This window comes from Oryctolagus cuniculus, chromosome 8, assembly GCF_051225735.1.
Source record: "Oryctolagus cuniculus isolate XC-2025 breed Fujian yellow rabbit chromosome 8, ASM5122573v1, whole genome shotgun sequence".
In the NCBI taxonomy this organism is placed as follows: Eukaryota; Metazoa; Chordata; class Mammalia; order Lagomorpha; family Leporidae; genus Oryctolagus; species Oryctolagus cuniculus.
Window position 1 is genome coordinate 129,426,793 of NC_142874.1, and position 21,356 is coordinate 129,448,148.

A 21,356-nucleotide genomic window follows, 5' to 3' on the forward strand; every position below is an offset into this window, starting at 1 on the left:
CGGCACTGTGGCACAGGGGCTTAACGCCCTGGCCCGAAGCGCCGGCATCCCATGTGGGTGCCAATTCCAGACCTGGGTGCTTCACTTCTGATCCAGCTCTCTGCTGTGGCCTGGGAAAGCAGTATAAGATGGCCCAAGTCCTTGGGCCCCTGCATCCTCATGGAAGACCTGGAAGAAGCTCCTGGCACCTGGCTTCCAATCGTCACAGCTCTGGCCGTTGTGGCCAACTGGGGAGTGAACCATCGGATGGAAGACCTCTCTCCTTCTGTCTCGACCTCTCTCACTCTCTGCCTCTCCTCTCTCTGTGTAACTCTGACTTTCAAATAAATAAATAATTTTTTAAAAAAGAGAAAACACTACTTCTTAGCTATCAAGGTCAAGATCCTAAGCCAGAATTTTCCGTTTATCCTACTTGTAAATGTTGCATTGTATGCTTTTGTCCCATCCTGTGTATCATTACAAAAACAAAAGCAAAAAATTAACAAAAATCTATGCATGGATTTGAAATTTTTATTGCACTCAAACTTTTATTTCCATTGTCCACAGACTGTTTAACTCTGCCTCTCTCAGGGTGTGTGTGTGTGTGTGTGTGTGTATACACTTCACAATTTCATCATTTTATTTATGCACATATAAATGTATGTATCTGACACATTATACACACAGTGGATGTTATTGTTTTTTAAAGATGTATTTGTTTAAAAAGCAGTGTTACAGAGAGGCAGAAGCAGAGAGAGAGAGAGAAAGAGAGAGAGAGAGAAAGAGAGAGAGAATCTTCCATCAATATGTGGATCTGGGCCAATCCAAAGCCAGGACCCAGGAGCTTCTTCTGGGTCTCCCACGTGGGTGCAGGGGCTCAAGGACTTGTGCTGTCTTTTGCTGCTTTTCCAAGCACATTATCAGGGAGCTGGATTGGAAGTGGAGCAGCCAGGACTTGAACTGGTACTCATATGGGATGCCGGCACTGCAGGCAGCAGCTTTACCTGCTATACCATGGTGCCAGCCCATGGATGCTATTTTTTAAAGCTGTTGCTTTAATGTTCTTTTAATTGGATATATTTATATTAAATACCATTAAACAACTAGTGAAGGTGTACATATGTGCCATACAACATTTAAATCACAGACACCTATTGACTGAGTTATATTATATAAGACAGCCCAAGTCCTTGGGCCCCTGCACCCATGTGGGAGACCTGGAAGAAGCTCCTGGCTCCTGGCTTCAGATTGGCACAGCTCCATCCCTTGCAGCCATTTGGAGAGTGAACCAGGAGATGGAAGACCTCTCACTCTGCCTCTGCTTCTATCTCTGTGTAACTCCAACTTTCAAATAAATATTTAAAAAAAATAGTAGCCTTGTTGCTTTCAGTCACTGAATCTCCTATCCTATTAGCCAACAAGCCTGAGTCTTTTTTTTTTTTTTTTTTTTTTTTTGACAGGCAGAGTTAGACAGTGAGAGAGATAGAGACAGAGAGAAAGGTCTTCCTTCCGTTGGTTCATCCCCCAGTGGCCGCTGCAGCCTGGTCTCACATGCAGGTACAGGGCCCAAGGACCTGGGCCATCCTCCACTGCCTTCCTGGCCCACAGCAGAGAAGGACTGGAAGGGTGGCAACCAGGACAGAATCCGGCACCCCAACCGGGACTAGAACCTGGGGTGCCTGCGCCGCAGGTGGAGAATTAGCCAAGTGAGCCACAGTGTCGGCCCAAGCCAGGGTCTTAAACAGGATACTTTTCCTGTTCCTGTTTGTAGTCACTCAAGTGGTGTTGCCTAATTTTATAGTTCACAATTTAATTATATTTTAATTGTGTCCATATTTTTACACAATACCTGTTTTTGTACTAATAAGATGTTTTAATTATGAGAATTGTTCAAATATTGTCAATAACAACAGTGCTATTTATAAGATTTAAATATGATACATTTTGAGTTTCTAGTTTCTTTATAGTGTTCTGTGTTAAGCTGTTTTTCTTAGTAAACACATCTCTTAAAGTTGGGCAGGCTTATCTTCATGGTCCCTCATTTTGAAAAATCTATTAAATAATCAAATTTGACTTAGCTGCTATCCTCTGATAATTCTCATATGATAGAGCTATGGTAAAAATCTTGTTTATAGTGATTTTCTGTCATTCTCAATAATGCATAATTGGATATATCCAATAACTTTTCTGAAGGTTAATTGTATCTTGAACCCTGTAGAACACAACAGACTGTACATTTTATTTCCCTTTCCTTTGATATATGTATATAAAATGTATCATACAATTCTAAATTTTATGACACAAACCAAAGAATATCATCATTGTAAATATTATGATTATCTACCTTTAAGAGACAATAGAATCTAAAGAAAAACAACTTTACATACAAGAAAAATTATGTAAGCAGACATAAGATAAATATATAAAATCAAAACTTTTCATATATAAAATATATCTATTAGCATATTTAATAAAGTATTTATTTATTATGTCAACCAAGTTATGAAAAAAGTACTCATGAAAGTAGTAAATACTAGCTGTGTGTAGAAATGCGTGAAACTTTCCTGAAGGATATAACAGAGCTACAAAGGTTAAGCTTATATGTCAACTGGACTGGGTTAGTGCCAGGGTAGCTGAAGAGAGGCTATTTTTGTGTGTGTCTTTGAGGGTCTTTGCAGAAGAGAGCAGCAATTGAATTGGAGACAGAGAAAAAATTACTCCCACAGCAAAGGTGGGCTTTGATAGCTTGTTTCTTTGATACCTTTCCAGTTTCTTGATGTAGGCACTGATGACTATAAACTTCCCTCTTTTTTTTTTTTTTTTTTTTGGACAGGCAGAGTTAGAGGGAGAGAGAGAAAGGTCTTCCTTTTCCGTTGGTTCACCCCTGAAATGGCCTCCACGGCTGGCGCGCTGCGTCAATCCGTCAATCCGAAGCCAGGAGGCAGGTGCTTCCTCCTGGTCTCCCATGTGGGTGCAGGGCCCAAGCACTTGGGCCATCCTCCATTGCCCTCCCAGGCCACAGCAGAGAGCTGGACTGGAAGAGGAGCAACCGGGACAGAACCGGTGCCCCAACCGGGACTAGAACCCGGGGTGCCGACGCCGCAAGGCGGAGGATTAGCCAAACTTTCCTCTTAGCACTGCTTTTGCTGTATCACGGAAGTTTTGATATGTTGTATTGTCGTTTTCTTTTGTTTCTCTTTTGATTTTTTCTATGACCCACTGTTCATTCAGAATCATATTATTCAGTCTCCATGTGTTTGCATATGTTCTCGAGATTCTAGAGTTGTTAATTTCCAGCTTCATTCTATTGTAGTCCCAAAAGATGTATGGTATACTTTTGTTTTTTTTGAATTTGCGGAGACTTGCTTAAATAATGGATTTAAAGGACTAGAATGCACCTGGATGCATGGAGAAATTATCTCTTAAACACCACTTTGATCTCATTGTTTCCCTGTTTGAAACCTTCAGTTACTGCAAATATATATTAATTTTGTCAGTTATGTCTTAGTAATATTAGAGGGGGAAAACACTTGTAATGACCTCCTTTTATCTATACAATAAAGTTGCAAATACAGACGCTCCTCGACTTTCAGTGGTTTTCCATCTTGATAAACCCATTATAAAGCGTACATATCATACTTCAAAAATGTATTCAAACTCTTATGAAAAATCATAACTGAACCTCATCTACATTAGAGGTGCTTAGAATACTTACATTAAGCCTACAATTGGACAAAGTCCATCTAACACCAAGCACAAATTTTGTATATCATAACCATAGGATTGGGAAGCTGGGAGCTGCAGCCACTGCCACTGCTCAAAATTACAGATTATCAAAGTGTATATTGCCAACCCAGGCAAATACCAAAATGCAAATTTTGAAGCATGGTTTCTACAGAATGTGCATTGCTTTCCCTCCCTGTTGAAGCTAGAAACTCACCACTAGAACCATTGCAAGTTAAGGACCATCTGTAATTAATGAAAAATGAGGTTTGTGACCTGGTGATCTCTTCCTTGTATAAATTTGTCCTTTCCAGTTTATTCCAGCTGTCTATCCTCACTGTATAGTCCCTGGAACGGATTTCTCCTTCTAAAACACTGCTTTGTGCCTGCTCAAGTTGGATAATTTTCCTGTTCTCTCAAATACCAGCAGAGACCTAACTTCCTGATGGAAGTGTTTGATAATTCCATTTCAACTAGATATCTTGACTGGTTGTTTGACCTAGTGATTAAGATGCCTGTGAATCATATCCATTGACTAGAGTTCAAATCCCATCTCTGGCTCCTGACTCCAGCATTCCTGCTAATGCAGAGCCTTGGAGGCAGGGTGATGGTCCAAGTAAATTCCATCCCACATGGAAGATCTAGATTGCATTTGACTTCCAGTTTTGGCCCTGCCTCAGTACTGACCTTTGCAGGCACCTGGTGAGTGAGCTAGTGGATGGGAGCTCTTTTTGTCCATCTGTCTGTCTGGCACTCTCTCTTTCTAGTCTTCTATCAAATAAACCAATACAAGTTAAATAAGTAAATCCTAGTTGTCTGTGTACCCTCCTACCTCTCTTTCTCTATCCTGGGAAAAAATCGCATTCATAATTTTTTGTGTGATATCTTTAAGACTCCTATGAGCAAGGGCATGTGCATCCTGTTTACCTCTGTAACCCAGTACCACGCAGGATCTGAGGCCCATTGCACCTGCCAAGAGAATTTTGTTGAATTTCTGCAGAGGAAGATCCATTTGTCTGTTGTTTCCATATGTTTATATCATTTCTGTTTTCAAAGCTGCCATGGTTGTTTGAACAGCAGTGCTATATATGCTAATATGTAAAGCATTTGAAAGGCAGTTATTAAAAAGAAAGTAAGTGACTTTCTTTGATGAGTGATAAGTGAATTCCAAGTATGCAGAATATGTGAATTGACACTTTCTGTCTTTGAAAGCAAATAGAGTTTAAAATGAGAATGGGTTTCCTAAAAGGATAAAAGAAGAAAAATTGGATAACTTAGTTACATATGGTATTGGCTGCTGGAGGAATCCTATTATGAGAAAAATTATATTTTAAATCTTCTCCTAATCATTTAACTACAAGAGTACCCTTAATACTATCAAAAGCTCTTCTTATCTTTCAAAGACCTTCACATTCTCTCTGAGTTTATAAGAGCATTAAGGCTTTAGTATTACCATAATTAGATCCACAGAAAAGAGTACCTTCTCATTTTTGCCAACTCCTGATTACTCGTGGTGATGGATTACTAAAGCCCAAGATCATTTACAGCATATGAAAATCAGTCCCAATTCATTATGTCTATCAAAATTTCTGTTGAAATACAAGTTGACCTTTGAGCAGCAGCAAGTGTGTATTGATGCTTGAAAAAATACTTTTCAGTAAATGTAGTGAATTTTTTAAATAGAAAAAAATAGAAGAATTGATTAGTTTTATGAAAAGTAAGCCCTAAAAAGTATTCTAGGCATCAGTTAGGTGTGCTTCAGTTGCTCCCACTAAGCAATTGGAATTCTACAATTTGATTTCATTAGTGATTGAGAAGAAAGACATATAAATGGCTAGGAAATCCACAGGATCAAAGATTTACTTTACAAGAATTTATTTACCTGACTACCAACTTATAAAAATTAACAAAAATAGCAGGGAATGTTCTCAAACAACTTCTCACAGTTACAACCTTCCTACTATGTCATTTATTCACATACATTTTGTAACATTTTTTGAACACCAATTATGGCCAAACACTGGGGTACATATTATGAATGTAAAACTAGTAAGGTATGGTTTCTATTCTTTATAGATCATTATAATTTGTATGGAATAAATACTGTAGATATTAGAATAATTAAATGTTAGACAAATTCTAAAATGGAGTTGAATGTAAAACAAAATACCTTAAGTCTGACTCCAACTGACATTAACATAATATGAGTGATATACTAGTTCAGTATGCTGCCACCCCAATCGACTGGAATTGTAAGCTTTTAGCATCTACTAATTAATTGATTAATTCAGTAACAAAATTCTGATGACCTACTATGTACTTTGCTATTCAAGGAACACATGGGATAATTGCATTTCTTCATCATAGATGTTCAATAATAATAGAATAAAGGAAATTGTACCCAAAGAACCACTTCATTTTCAAATACACATAATTATTTGCCTTTTACAAATATTTCTTAGAAGCTCCTGTATCATAAAAATAAACATCTGTGCTTTCCATACGTGTTTAATTTAAATACCTTACATAAATATTTGATTATCTGAATGAATATCCTGATATTTAAGAGCCAGAAGCTAATGACAATCTCTTGAAATTGATGCAAAAACTTGTGTTATCTGTAATTGGTGTATGCTGTTCGGAATATTGACATGACTCACAAAACAAATGCTGCATCTATTCCTGGGAAACGCTTAGTTTCTTATTTCTCTTGACAGTGTGCAGACCTGGGTTCTTCAAAGCCTCACCTCACAGCCAGAGCTGCAGCAAATGTCCACCTCACAGTTACACCCATGAGGAAGCATCCACCTCTTGTGTCTGTGAAAAGGATTATTTCAGGAGGGAGTCTGATCCACCCACAATGGCATGCACAAGTAAGGAAACCCATGGATATGTGGTGATGCTAGCTTTCACCCGTTTGAAGAAACAGCATGACTGAGCCTGTTACATTCTATTAGCATTTCCTCTGAAACAGGCATAATGTTAGATCTTCATATAACTGTCACTAGATTTCTCTTTCCTTGAGAAGCATTGAAACATCTGAGTATCTTTGTATTATTTGCTTTTAGAAGCATCGTTTCCCCTAACTTTTATGTCAGCATCAGAGACATAGACCCAGAAATTTTCCTTTTATTTTGTCTTTTATTTAAATGCTCACGATAGCCAACATTACTGGTTAATCCACTTCCTTTTCAGGCTCTATTTTGTTTTTGTTTTTGTTTTTTGCCTCCTAGGTCAGTTTTCTGTTCACATATACATGGAGTAAGTGGCACTTTCCCCTTCTTAGCTAGCATGTCCCACTAAGCTGTCAAGGCTGATGAATGGGTCATTTATAAAAGATAGGAAGCATTTCAAGAACCTGGAGGTCTGGGGTTGCCAATCAGATTCAAGAGTATAATGCAAACCACACTTTAGGGTTTCCAAAAAGCTGTCATGTTTCTTGTTAGTGCGTGGCCTTTACTATTAAAAACATATTCGCTAATTGTGTAATCAGAGTAGATGAATATTGAACATTTAATTTCAAAATCTGCAGTGATCTGTCCAGGCTTTTGGTACTTTGGTTTTCCTAGTTTTCTGGGAATGTCATAGATTTATGGAGTTTTTACTAGATGACATCATTTCCTGAATTTTTTTTCCCAAAAGCAAAATTTCAAACAAAAACAGAAATAAAAGGGAATAAAAGTGAATTCCTCTCTCAATTTCTGTTATCTACCTTATGTTACTATTTTAGGTCCCAGTAACTTGTATTTATTCTTAGAAGTATTCTAAAGTCTTAAGAATTTTTGCTGTTCATCATTAATAATAGAAAAACAGTATTAAGTCCTTCTTGTAAAATAATCACAAGCTGAAGTTTGTCTGAATTTCATAGTGTCAATTGAACATACTTTCAGAATTTCTCAAATAATTGTCATTAATTCGCTTTACATTTGTAAAGATCCTTCTTTTGTCCATAGACAGATAATTTTATGTAGTAAACAATTACTAGTGAGAAAAGATTCCTCTGCAGATGAGTAGGTGACATTATTATACAGGCTTTTGGAGGGCATCTGAATGGAGGAGATACAAATCATGAGTGGATGTGATTTGTATTGATTGAAGTGGGGATGTAAACAATTATTTAAATCAGAGCAAAAGAATGACCCTAAATAGAAAAAAAAAAAAAATGTTGGCTAGAGAGTGGAGTTGGTGACGTTAGAGAGAACATGTATTGAATTACCTTTGAAATATTGTTAATTTTCTAATTAGTGCCCTACTTAAATAGTCCAGCTATTGCCTTGCTTTTACTGGCATGAAGTGAGCCTTCCTTTCTGTAGATTTGTTAGGGTTGGGGAAGGGGGAGAGGCTGTGCTTTGATGGCAGGGTCTGATCGGCAGCACTCTTAGGTAGAAAGATCACAGGCAGGCTTGGCATTTTCTCTCTGTGCAGGTATGTGAGTTTCTAGTGAGTTTGTCAAAAGAACACTGATTTGTATGCATTTCTTAAGAAAAAAAGACTCTTGGCATTCATGTATGAGATCTTTCAAATATATAACCTTAAAGTGTGTGTGCCTGTGTGTGTCTGTTTTTAGTTGCATTTGCAGTACCACAAATTCTGCATTTGATCCATTAATGGCTAGGTGGATGTTCAGATGAAGATCATGAACCTCACTTTGCTTTTGGATCTTTGGAATTGTACTCACAGTTTAACCTCATTTTGATAATTTTTTCTGGAATATATAGTTGTAAATATTTTTAATCTAGAAAACAGAATTTTACAGACACAGAAGAAAAAATCAAACAAAAATGAAAACTAAGATTGTGATGGATCTGCTTTTTAATGAAGCTTACTTATCACAACTCTACTTTGGTTCAAGCACTGTAACTTTTATGGGGCAGTGGAATATCATTACATTTTTCTTTAAGTTTACGTTAGGTGGAGCCTTTACTTTTTTAACTTGGAGTACTTTGCTTGAGTTTGAGTTTCATTTTGACTTAGAGGAGCTGTTAGCAAAAAAGTCAGAAGTGAAAGAAGAGTTAAATGTTTATCAGTTTTACAAACTTCCAGGGAAGGTGTTAAATGCAAGTGCATTTCAGCTGACGAAAGAAAAACCAGATAACGTATTTTTAAGCTAGACATATTTGACTCTTATTTTCTGTTGGTTCTTAGAAGTTAATCATGTAACATTTTGATCACAAATTCCATTTTCTCCATAATGTTATAAGCTAAAGTTTTTAGTAAACAATAATGCTTGTCTGTCCACTTTAGAATTGTTTCAACATAAAAGGAACTGTTCTGTATTGAAGTATATGAGTTTGCATATATGGAAAATTCATGGGATTTAATCTTAAATGTAGTCAATGTGCGGATTGTTTTGGGGAAAAAGTTCAATTCCTTAGTTATGGGATTTATTCATTTAAATGTCATTCATACAGCTGTATCACTAAGTACTAGGTAGCTTTCTTTCCAATTTTAAATTTGTTCCTCAACAGTCATGATTAGAAAATTTAAGTAGAAATTAGTGCAACTGCTTATATTTAGAACACACAATGTATGCTGAGATAAACTTTAGTTCATCCTACATACTTTCATTTGGTTTTTGAAATATTCAACACCCATCATGCTCTATTTTCTTCCCAGTAGGGAGAGATGTAATAATTAAGGCTCTAAAATCAAGACTACTGAATTTTTGTTTTGAGAATATCTGATCATATAACATGAACAGATGATTGAAGTTTCAAATCCATCTAAAAGTCAACTGTAGAGTTACACATTATATAATCAACTTTAGATTTTACTATATGCTAATTATTAGGTTCAGAAGCAAAAAAAATATATAAAAATAGAGTATTGTTACATTGTACCTGAGAAATCATTTAAGCAATGCTAAATGTGAATCCTATTACTAGAATTTTACTGGAACTGTTCCATCTCACTGAAGTGAGATTTTTACATCCAGTCTCCATTCCCATATGGCTGAAAAAATGAAATGTCTGCTAAATAGTTTCTGAAGTTAGGAAATTTACATTGGTAGTACTCGAAGATGTTATTCTATAGTCTGTATTATGTTTGATTTAAGTGCATTTCATTCCTTATTGTAGTGGGTTATTAGAGACTAAAATTTGTTCTACGATCTTCGAAAATGTGAACAATTTCATTCATCCTAGTAGTGTTTCTTACGGCTATTTTTAAAGTGTATTTTAGATTTTCCAGTGAAGTAATATTCACAAGTCGCCAAACCATAATATGAAAAGAAAAGTGAAATAAGAGAAATTTTATGCGATGTTGCGACGTTGACCAGCTACTTAAATCCTACTGGTTTCTTGGCATAGGATATAGGGTCTCAAATTACACTGGTGATTTACCAACTAAGAGGCGACTTTTGATGGGAGGCAAGGCTGGTAATTTACTTGCTACAGAATCTGCTTCCAAGAGCCACACTGGCTCATGGATTAGGAGGCACTTCATGTTTGCTTCCTGGTTTTCACAGATTACTATCAACAAGGACATAATCAGCATGGCCCCTAGAGATCCACCTACTAGTTAGTGTTCAAATGTCTGATCTTATCTAGCATTTCTTGTGCATACATAGTTTTACTCCATGATTTATTTTCATATACACCAAGCAAAACATCTGTCTTTCCTGCACTAGTGTTAGAACAATGCTAAGATTAATTATTCCCATAGGGTGTAACCTCTACTGCTATCCCTAAAAACCGAGGCACGCTTTGACAAAGATAATTACAAATGATGACCTAAAAGAGAGGTTGCAGATCTCCTTGATTTATTTCCTGCAGGCCAGGGATTAGTGGGTAAACAATGCCTTATTCATATCATCTGAAAATATGTTTTTCTCACTTTACTTTCCAAACCAGGACCCCCCTCAGCCCCTCGGAATGCCATCTCAAATGTTAATGAGACTAGTGTCTTTCTGGAATGGATTCCGCCTGCTGACACTGGTGGAAGGAAAGATGTGTCCTATTATATTGCATGCAAGAAGTGCAACTCCCATGCAGGTGTGTGTGAGGAGTGTGGCCGTCATGTCAGGTACCTCCCCCAGCAAATCGGCCTGAAAAACACCTCTGTCATGATGGTGGATCTGCTCGCTCACACAAACTATACCTTTGAGATTGAGGCAGTGAACGGAGTGTCCGACTTGAGCCCAGGAGCCCGGCAGTTTGTGTCTGTAAATGTAACCACAAATCAAGCAGGTAAGTGCCATGTCCCACCACTTCGGGTATCTCAGGCCTAGCTCCTTCCGTTGTCTCTGCAGCCGGGGCGCTAGGTTGACAGCTCTGTGCGAGAATACCCATCAGCTGAAAGCCAGGATGTAGATCAGAAAACATCTCAAAATGCTTTATGAGTTTTAAACGAATAAAAGCTAAGCCCACATATACCCACAGATCAAAATATACATATATCCTAATTTAGTATTTTGCTTTAAAAATATATTTTTGTATCACATACATTTGCGGGAAAGTGTTTAGTCTTATCTAATTCCATTCAGAGCATGTTTATACCTTAAATTTACTTTCATTGTTGTTCTGTTACATTCAAGTTTTTTTTTTTTTTTTAATTTGTTCATTTACCTTGTGATCAGGCAGAATTTATTTGCTTATTTATTTGATTGCTTGCTTGGCATCACTGCTGAATTTTCTTTGCAGATTTTGATAGTCTTTTGAAAATTTATTTCTATTGTTATTTTAACACAAGTGAGTTAAGCCAATTTTGCTAGGTTCATTTTAGCAAAATTTGAATAGCTGTGAACTGCTGTGCAACCATGTAAAAACAAATCTAAGCTCCACGTGTGTATTTCATTGTTACTAGCGAGTAGAGACTATTGTCTGTGCTGCTAACACCTCTGCATTTTCCCTTCACATGTTCGATTTTAAGCAAACCAACATGATCAAATGGAAGTCCAAGATAAACTGCAGCTGATTTAAAAACTCAGGCAACTGTGCGGAAAGAAATCATTCTAAGCCCAAGAATTACGTGTAACTTTTTTTTTTTCTAACAAAAAGTAGAAAAGTATCTGGGAGGAGAAGATAAAGACATTAAAAGCCAAAATATGTAGCTGTCCCCTGTGATTGGACCTCAACTCAGTCCAGGGTTGTCCAGCTTTGTCCCTCACTGGTGTCTCTGCTGGGCTTTGGACTGGGAAAGCATCCTTGCCACCAGTGTGCACAATGACATAGGATGTGCATGACTGATTCACGTAATGTTAGTGTAAGCTTCTCAGTTGTGGAAGGAGGAAATGGAGTTGGTTATCAATTCTTATCCAAAATAAGTCTCAGAAACTATCGGATGCCACTTAAGAGTTTTTCTTAAGAAAAAGAAAGCGCTTAACACTGAGTTCAGTTTCCTCTGATGCATAAAGTTGGGGGAAACAGTCAAGAGTACCCCCAAATAATGCACGGTATCTGGGTAATTCAGTTAGAGTCATTCTGGACATCTTCACATATCAGAAAAATACTGGCTTTATTAAAGATTTATTTATATATTTATTTAAAAGGCAGAACAATGGACAGAGAAGGGGAGAGAGAGAGCGAGAGAGAGAGACCGACCGACTGTCCATTCACTAGTTCACTTCCCAAAATGGCCACTACAGCCAGGTCTGGGACAGGCCAAAGCAGGACACAGAAACTCCATCCTTCTCTCCCACTTGTGTGTCAGGGACCCAAGTACTTGAGCCATCTTCTGCTGCCTTCCCAGGCATATTAGCAGGAAGCTGGATCAGAAGCTGGGCAGCCAGAACTGAAGCCAGTACTCTGATACGAGATGCTGGCATCACAAATGTTGACTTAACTTGTTGTTCTAAAATTATGACCTCTCAAATAATTCTGGCTATAAAATCTATGATTTGACATTTCTTACCTAGCATATTTCTTTTTTTTTTTAAAGGTTTATTTATTTATCTGAGAGGCAGGGTTACACAAAGATGGAGAGACACAGAGAGTCTTCCATCTACTGGTTCATTCCCCAGATAGCCACAATGGCCAGAGCTGGGCAGATCTCTAGCCAGGAGCTCCTTCCACGTGGGTACAGGGGCCCAAGCACTGAGGTCATCCTCTGCTGTTCTCCAGACCACCAGCAGGGAGCTGGATCAGAATTAGAGCATCTGGGACTCGAACTGGCACCCATATGGAATGCCAGCGCCATAGGTGGAGGTTTAACGTACTGCATCACAGTACCCACCCCTATATAGCATCTTTCAGACTTACTTGGTCACAATAGGAAACTTCAGTTGACATTCTCTTCAGTTGAAAATTCTCTTGCTTGAGAAACCTTAACTTCCTTGAAAGACTCCATTGATGAGCTAGATACAGAAAGTGACTGTTTATTTGTTTCATGATGTGGTAAATAAATAAATACTTGTTCTAGTTGTCTTTGATGCACTGGCCCATTAGACTTCAAAGTATGTTATTTGGACTTGACTATCTTAAATGCCGAGAAAGATTAATTTTTATCTAGCTGGTTATGGCATAGCTATCACATAAAACAAACACTCATATTCAGAGCACACATCTTGTTGACTTTTGCTGGCTACTTTTTTCCCATTTGTTCATGGTATACAGTGTAAAATTCTTCCAAGCCTAACCAAAAGTCAAAACAAGGTTTTCCCTAGTATCATCATTCCAGACCAACTCAATTTCCACAAAAATCATCAAGTCCAAGTAACTCCTCAAAAGCTTTAAATTTCAGGCTACTTGACTGAAGAAACATCAAGTACCAATCCTGCAGGCAGTGAGTTGTTGTATTTAATTTTCAGTGTCTGAATATTTTGTAAATAATCTGAACCCTATCTGGATTTTGTATAAAACTTTAGTCGCAAGTTCTTTTAAAGATTTTTTTCTGATAAATGTGTTTAAGTGATTTATTTTAATTGTAAATGGATTAAAAATCATTGTGGAATTTGTTAAATGCTATGATTATTATTATTTTATTGAATGACAGCCATATAGTATACGAATTAAAAATTCTGTTGAAAGCAGTTTCATTGAAAGTTTTGTTGGCTCATAAATTTGTATCTATTTATCATATTTTCTATGTAAAGTTTTCCCTAAAAATAACTGCACTAGGTACATTTAAGCTAGTTTATAGCTCTTTTAATGTACACATATGTATATTTTATCCCAAGAGAAAATAAGCTCAATCTAATCACAAAACAAGAATTACTATTTAATATGCAAAGGGACAGAATTCTGCATAAAGACTGAAGTATACCAAATTTTAATTGTTTAAGTGCTTGGAACCTGCCCTCAGGAGAGCTGTGTTGACATGACATCAGTGTAAGTGCAGCAAACTTGTCTCTTACTTTGGAGACTATCTCCTCATTGGCCCCAGTGTACTGGAAATATCACTAAAGTTGAGGATCCCTGTCTTTTGAAGGTGTGGTTTCTTGCTTCTCGCTGTGGTATCTGGAGGATGTGATCATCCCAGTTCACCAGACCCTTTCATTTTACTCCCAACCTTGTTGACCAGCACGATGGCTTAAGCTGTAGAGGTAGACATTTAAGAAAACAGAAATAAGAGGGTGAAAGGGCACTGTTGTTCCTGTAAAAAGAGAGGAGTCATTTTCTGGTGATCTCTATTGAGATATTTAAAGCTTGATTATCACTTGTTTGACCATTGTGTTATTTTAAATTTTATTTAAGGTATACACACTTCATGCATTTCATATATACAGCTTTAGAAACATAATGATTCTTCCCACCTTACCCTCCCTCCCGCCCACACTCTCACCCTTCTTCCTCCTCTCTTTCAGGTGCCAGGGTGTTTGTTGATTCTCTTTGGTGGATAGAACACTTTTCATTTTAGTCAAAGTGTGATGAAACACATTTTTAGTTGCCAACATTGTTTTCTTCTATATAGATCAGACAATTTAAATCTCCTTATGTATTTGTAACCCTCTTTCTTTTTCCATATTATTGATGTTGGCACAGATTCTCCTAGGAATTTGTGTTTCCTCGTTTAGTAGGAGAGGAAAGAGGTCCTTAGTTTTGCCATTTCTACAATTTTACAGCTTTTATTTCATAGACCCCTGAGGCAAAAAGGGCTGTTTTTATAGTTACAGAATAAACTTTCCAAGTACACCACAGAGGACTAGTGAAATAACTGAAAGATAGATCAGAGGTATCACTGTGCCAACTATAAAGTGGACTCAGCCCCAAATCCCATTCACCCAAGCCCCTTGTAGCCTCCATCTCCATCATTGTTTCTTAATGGTTTTCTGGTATCAGAGCTAGCTCAAAGGGCAATAGTCAATAACCTCTGAAAGGCTGGGCTGTTTACCTCCAAGCCCTTTGCTCTCCAGTGTATTTAGAAATGGTTGCAGATGCCTTTCAGAAATGCTAGCGGAAGATGAAAAGTGTTAACATGCATTGCTCTTGCCGAGGCCTTCTTTAAGGGTAGCCCCTTTCTCTTGGTTAAATGGCCATGGGCTCATAAACTAATGGAAGTCTGAAGGTCATGAAAAGGCCCTAACTGACTGGGTCACTACATTTAGATTTGATTCCTGGACTTTGTTACCATTGGGAGCTCACATCAACTGTCCTATTAGTTCAGAGACTGTAGTTCTTACCATTCCAGCCCTACTGCCTGTATGAGATCTGTGCTCACCCTCCTTTCAGGCTGAAGCTCAGCTCTGGCTTCTTCCACTCCTGAAACCTGCTGTAACCAGGCAGTCATTTCAGTGGAGTTTCAAGCTCTGTGTTCACACATACAGAGAACAGAAGTGACAGAAATTTTTAAAAAGCAACAACATCCTTATTTTTTTCTATTGTTGTCGTGGCAAAGAGAGTGTCTCTGGGGCCATTTCTGAAGATGTAATCGGTGGATGATTTCACAGATCTGGACAATAAATCTGCCTTAAAATTTCTATTTCAGTAGGTCATTGAGTTCCTTCTCCCAGTTCATAAAAGTAATGCCCAGGACTGTAATTTAACTTAGACCACTTTCCAGTCCAGATTGTATTCAAATGATTAAAGAAGCATTTAGCACCTGTGCCAGCTACCAGGGGTAGCAGGTTGACTCTACAATCTAATCATCTACACGATTCGTTCTTGCCTCTATATCAGGAAAATGTAAAATCCATTTTCTTTCTTTTTTTTTTTTTTGTAAAATCCATTTTCACACACACAGACAGCTTCCTGTGTGTGTTCACACTGAAGCTGTAGACCCTGCATGTCTCAGGTTTAAGAAGGTTGTACCACATTAACTAGATAATTGGCTCCCAAGAGGATGTTGGGTTCTTGAGGTAGAAGAAAATGAGCAGGAAGAGAATTGCTTCCTGCCTTCAGTTAACCAAGTTAGATGAGGTACGAAGTGGATATTGAAGAAATGAAGGAATGGCTTCTCTTGTCAGTTTTGGAATAGATTAAATGGTAGCACAAAGTGCTTATGTTTTAGAAGTTAAGAATATTTTGAGTCACCTGAGTTCTCCTGTTTATTTGAAAATTCTAATGACCTGGATTTCTCACTCCCCCCCAAGTCAGTGGTCCTTTTGTAAAGTGAATATATTCCATCCGCATTGTAATTCAGACAGTCTGGGGAAACACACTGGATCTTGATGAATGGCTGCCATCCGTCTTCACAGGCATCCTGGGGGCTCCCTCCTCTTCTTAGGGTCCCTTAAACTGAGCACTTGTTTGAGCTGATTATTTTATGTCTTTAAGCTCTCAGTGAATTTTTTAAAGAAGATTTATTTGTTTATTTAAAAGTCAGAGTTACATAGAAAGGGGGAGAGACACAGAGAGAAATCTTCCATCTGCTGGGTTACTCTCCAAATGGCCACAACAGCCAGGGCTGGATCAGGCTGAAGCCAGGAGCCAGGAACTTTATTGAGGTGTCTCATGTGGGTAGAGGGGTCCAAGCACTTAGGCCACCTTCCTCTGCTTTTCCAGGCATATTAGCAGGGAGCTGAATTGGAAGTGGGGCAGCCAGCACTCAACCAGTGCCCATATTGAATGCCGGCATATCAGGTGGTGGCTTTACCTGCAGTGCCACGCCACAATGCTAGTCCTATATTCTTTTTTTTTTTTTTTTTTTTTTTTTTTTGACAGGCAAAGTGGACAGTGAGAGAAAGAGACAGAGAGAAAGGTCTTCCTTTTCCATTGGTTCACCCCCCAATGGCCGCTGCGGCTGGCGTGCTGCGGCCAGCAAACCGCACTGATCCAAAGCCAGGAGCCAGGTGCTTCTCCTGGTCTCCCATGCGGGTGCAGAGCCCAAGGACTTGGGCCATCCTCCACTGCATTCCTGGGCCACAGCGGAGAGCTGGCCTGGAAGAGGAGCAACTGGGACAGAATCCGGCACCCCGACCGGGACTAGAACCCGGTGTGCCGGCGCTGCAGGCAGAGGATTAGCCTATTGACCCGTGGCACCGGCCTAGTCCTATAGCCTTGAAATACGTTTTTCTACAGTCTGCCATTTGCATATTTTTGTATTTCTCACATACTTAAAATACTAAAACAGATGAAGTTTGTTCACAAAAAATACTGTCTTCAAGAAGTACTTTATTTGAGGTGGGCATACATGATGATACACCTGCCCCTATATACCTGATATTGTCAGATTTGCCATCCTCTGACACTAAACAGATCCTTGATTCCTATCCCAAATCCATTTGTTCTTCTCCTGAGTTAAAGAGCAACCATTTTGGGGACTGATATTGTGGTGCAGCAGGTTAAGCTTCTATGTGCAATTCCAGCATCCCATATGGGCACTGGTTCAAGACCCAGTTGCTCCACTTCTAATCCAGATCCCTGGTAATGCATGGGGAAAGTACATGGCCCAAGTGCTTGGGCCCCTACCACCCATGTAAGAAATCAAAATGGGGTCCTCTTGCCATTGTGTCCATTTGGGGAATGAACCAGCAAGCAAGAAGATTCTCTCTCTTTCTCTCCTCTCTCTCTCTCTCTACCTCTGCCTTTCAAATAAATAAATGAATATTTTCATAAATTAAGAGCAACTATTTTATATGTTTGCGTTTTCTTATTACAGAATGTTTATTTAATAGTATATACATATATTTTAATGTAATTGTTGGCTATATTATATGCCTCTTTCTGTCCAGAAATTTTCCACCATAATCAAAATGTCTTTACATTCACACATGTTGATTTTGACCATCTAACGTACTGCTTTTTACTGCTACATATGCACTACATTTGTCTTACGAACTTTCACCAGTCATAGGGGCCTAGATTCTTTGACCACCCTATTTGTAGGAAGTCTATATTCAGATTGAAGTCCTGGAATAGTGATTTTTAAATTCAGTTATATACAAGTTTATAAAATTAAAAAAAAAGAACACAAAACAAAGTACTGGACCTTGTTGTCAGTTACTTTACCTTTTTCCTACATGGTGGACTGAATATATTTTATTATCTTCAAAATGAAATAAACAAAGAAGAAACTGTGTTTTCTTATATCTGTTACATAAGACTGATGATTAGAATTTTGGCTAAAGATCTGGACTTTTTGAGCCAAAGTATCTGGTTTCTGACTTGCCTGTGTCATTAGCTAGTGTTTTGATCTAGATAGCTATCCCAAGGCCACGGTTTATCCACTTATAAAGAGCAATAAAATAATATGCATATGACATAGGATGATTACAACAATTAAATGAGTTAATATTTTTAAAACAGCTAGTATAATATCTGGCATGTAACAAAGTACATGAAAATGCTATCATAGTAACACTTAAGAGACTTTTCAGTAATATTCCAAATAGTATGAATTCATGGGATAAACTATGGGGAAAATAGGGTTTGGACTTTATGAGTATAATGTGTAGAAAAAGATGAACATTTGAAAATGAAAATAGTGACTAGAAGTACTGACACTATTGATAACAAAAGTCACCTGCTATAAGCTTGGATTAAACCAAGAAAGTTCTTCTATAATGTGAACTAAACAGACAATGATTTTTTAAAACATTGAGTTTAATATTAACATTGAATCTTTCTAGTTTTGTTAAATATCCATAGCAATAGCATAAAGAAACAGCAATGTGATAGTATCAAAATAAGAGCAAACTGCGAAGATACTTTTTGTATAGAAAACATTCAAAATTTTTATTTAAATCAGTATGTATTTGGAAAAGTGTAAATCTCATTGACTACATCGTTTTCACATGGGGATGGGTATTTGGTGAATTATTGAATTTTAAAAGGAAAATATCTGGAGAAAAAATGTTTTGTTTAATTACATATATTGGCCTCACACTGAAGTGTCTCTGTCAAGATTAGATTTCTGGTATGGTTGCCAACAAATCCTTTAAATTTTGCCAACTGAAGCTGTCTGTCTATTGTGAACCTGGCTTGCTTGAGGCTCTGGCTTGTGCTTGCTACCATGCCTGTTTGCTGTTTTGAAAACCGTTCAAAGATGAGATTCTAATGCAATGAACATGTCCATAATTCATCACTGTTAGTTAATATGGATTAGAGGATGGTGTGGACCATTTTTAGAACCTGTCAACGTGCATGCTTTGTTCATTGATGAAAACTTAATGATTTTGTTCACTGACTATCTTCGCTAGATACTCACCTAAAAGACTGCAAAAACAGTACAGGGCCTTCTGTCTCTTCTCTTTCTCCCTGTTGGGGCAACATGAATATCTGAAAATGATGCTGAGCACATGTCAGCACCTCCTCACGTTTTTATACAAAGAACTTCATTTACCTCTCTTTATTTGATCCTAGCAATATCCTCATGATAGAAAATTACTGTTGCCATTTTTAAACTGGAAGATAAATATGTGTAGTGATTTTCCCAAGATCTTGGATCTGTTAAGTGAGGGAATAGGAATCTGAATCAAGGAATTCTTACTCTACAGCTGTTATATTCTGAGTTACTATAGAGCGTCACAGTGCTGTTTCCTCTATGGGAGCCTGTTTTCTTACAAATTATCCAAGATAGCTCCATTTTCGGATCCTGTTAAATTGCTGCTTCCGTGCCAAAGCTGCTTCTGATCTCTGATATGAGCCAATTCTGCCTCCATGAGGTTACTCTGAATACAGGGCTCTAGAACTATCTGTTCTCTCTGCTTTTCTAAGATGTTTCCTGGGAACAGGGGAACAAGAAAGTTCACATACTTGTGTTTGTTAATATAATTCATTGAGAAGTTGTTTGATGGCTTCTCTTATTCAAATCAGTGTTATAATTCCAGTTACTATAGAGATGTTGTCTGAATACTATTTTTTATTTATTTGACATTTCTTTTTTTTTTTTTAATTGAGGATCCAGATCCAGATACAACCCTAATTCATAGGTTTAGGTTTTCAGAACCCTGAAATAGATATTCTTTAATGTCATGCTTAAATAGCCAGTCTACTTTCTTAATATGTCTTGTTTAGACACTGTAATCTTGCCAAAAGGATTCACTGAATATGACTAAGTCCGTTCTTGAAAGATTTTATGCAATGATTACCGTGCTGTTTATTGGAAATTCACAATATTTTTCATTTAAGAATTACCTAAACATGTATCTTAAAGTGCATTCTCGTAGACTCCACAGCCTAACTGTATGATTTGTGTCTTCTTTAGGCACTGTAATTGTGCCTTGTGTAAGTCTTGTCAGTGTGCTTTATAGATGTCTTATAGTAGTGAAACCACAGATGCAAAATCATGTTTAAGTCAAGCATATGCATGAATCCACTGTTATATTATAAACCCAGAGTACTTGGGATACAGAAAATTTGTGGCACAGTGTATTGAAATAACTTTTTCAAGTGGTTTCCCTGAAATTAACTCCCTGACATTCAAATATCACGTATTTATTCACTTTCTCCTGTATTTATTCTACTCTACAGAGCATCCTGAAATATACTGAAGTAGTCAAAGCCATGCTCTGTCTATATAGGATCTTATTTTCCCACTGGATAAAAATTGAATGATAAAGACTAATGAAATAAGATAATTAGTAAGGAATTAATGTGCAGTTGGGCATTAAAATCAATAGTGATAGCATCACATTCATTATTTTGAGTGACTGCATGGATTGGCCTGTGGACTTCACAGTGTCTTTTTTTCTGTCTCATTTTCCTCTATTATGACATGGGTGTGTCTGTGGAAACTTCACTCAAGTCTGCTTAATCACGGTACACTTTTGCAGTGATTAACAATTGATTAAAATTCATTTTCGCAACTGCTCTGTTGTCTATTTACATGTCCATGCCTTGTTGAGGAGAATCAATGCCAGCATAGTCAATCTTTAGTGATAAGACCCATTGTTCAATGAACTGTTAACACACAGTGAAATGAGAAAAAACTATCAAGATTATCTTACTATTGGGAGCATTTTTATTTTCTCAGTTGTATTACATTTTATTAATAATTCACATGCCATTTGATACTTCATTGAAATAGAGTCAAAGCAACTTACCTATGTGTACTTTGGCTCCAAGACAACAATATTTTCTTTTTCAGAAGGAGCACATAGATTGAAGAGATTTTTTCCAGATGGAAATGTACTCCATTAAGCAAATTTCCTTTGAGTACCAGCTTTTTTTCTCACTTTTTTTTTTTTTTACAAATTTTCCTCCAATAGAAGAAGATGCAATAATTTATTGAATTTTCAAGCCTTTAAAGCCCAAGAATATGACCTACATTAAAAACTGATGCTTGAATTATGGCTCATTTAATAATTTCTAGACTTGTAATATGAGCACAGTATATAT

The 21,356-nt window shown here is 37.4% G+C and overlaps 1 protein-coding gene across 14 annotated transcripts in view; it reads left to right on the forward strand.

The window, feature by feature from the left end:
• EPHA5 (EPH receptor A5) overlaps nt 1-21,356 on the forward strand; it is a 366,701-nt gene that overhangs the window by 175,522 nt on the left and 169,823 nt on the right. For 5 of the 14 annotated variants that reach the window (XM_017347528.4, XM_017347529.4, XM_008267805.5 and 2 more), the window contains exons 4-5: nt 6,420-6,575; nt 10,554-10,889. The exons of 5 other annotated variants lie outside the window; for them this stretch is intronic. In XM_017347528.4, coding sequence (XP_017203017.4) covers nt 6,420-6,575; nt 10,554-10,889 — 492 coding nt within the window. The remainder of the gene's footprint in view (nt 1-6,419; nt 6,576-10,553; nt 10,890-21,356) is intronic. 4 more of the 14 variants (XM_089302709.1, XM_008267807.5, XM_051819768.3 and 1 more) reach the window with 1 other exon arrangement.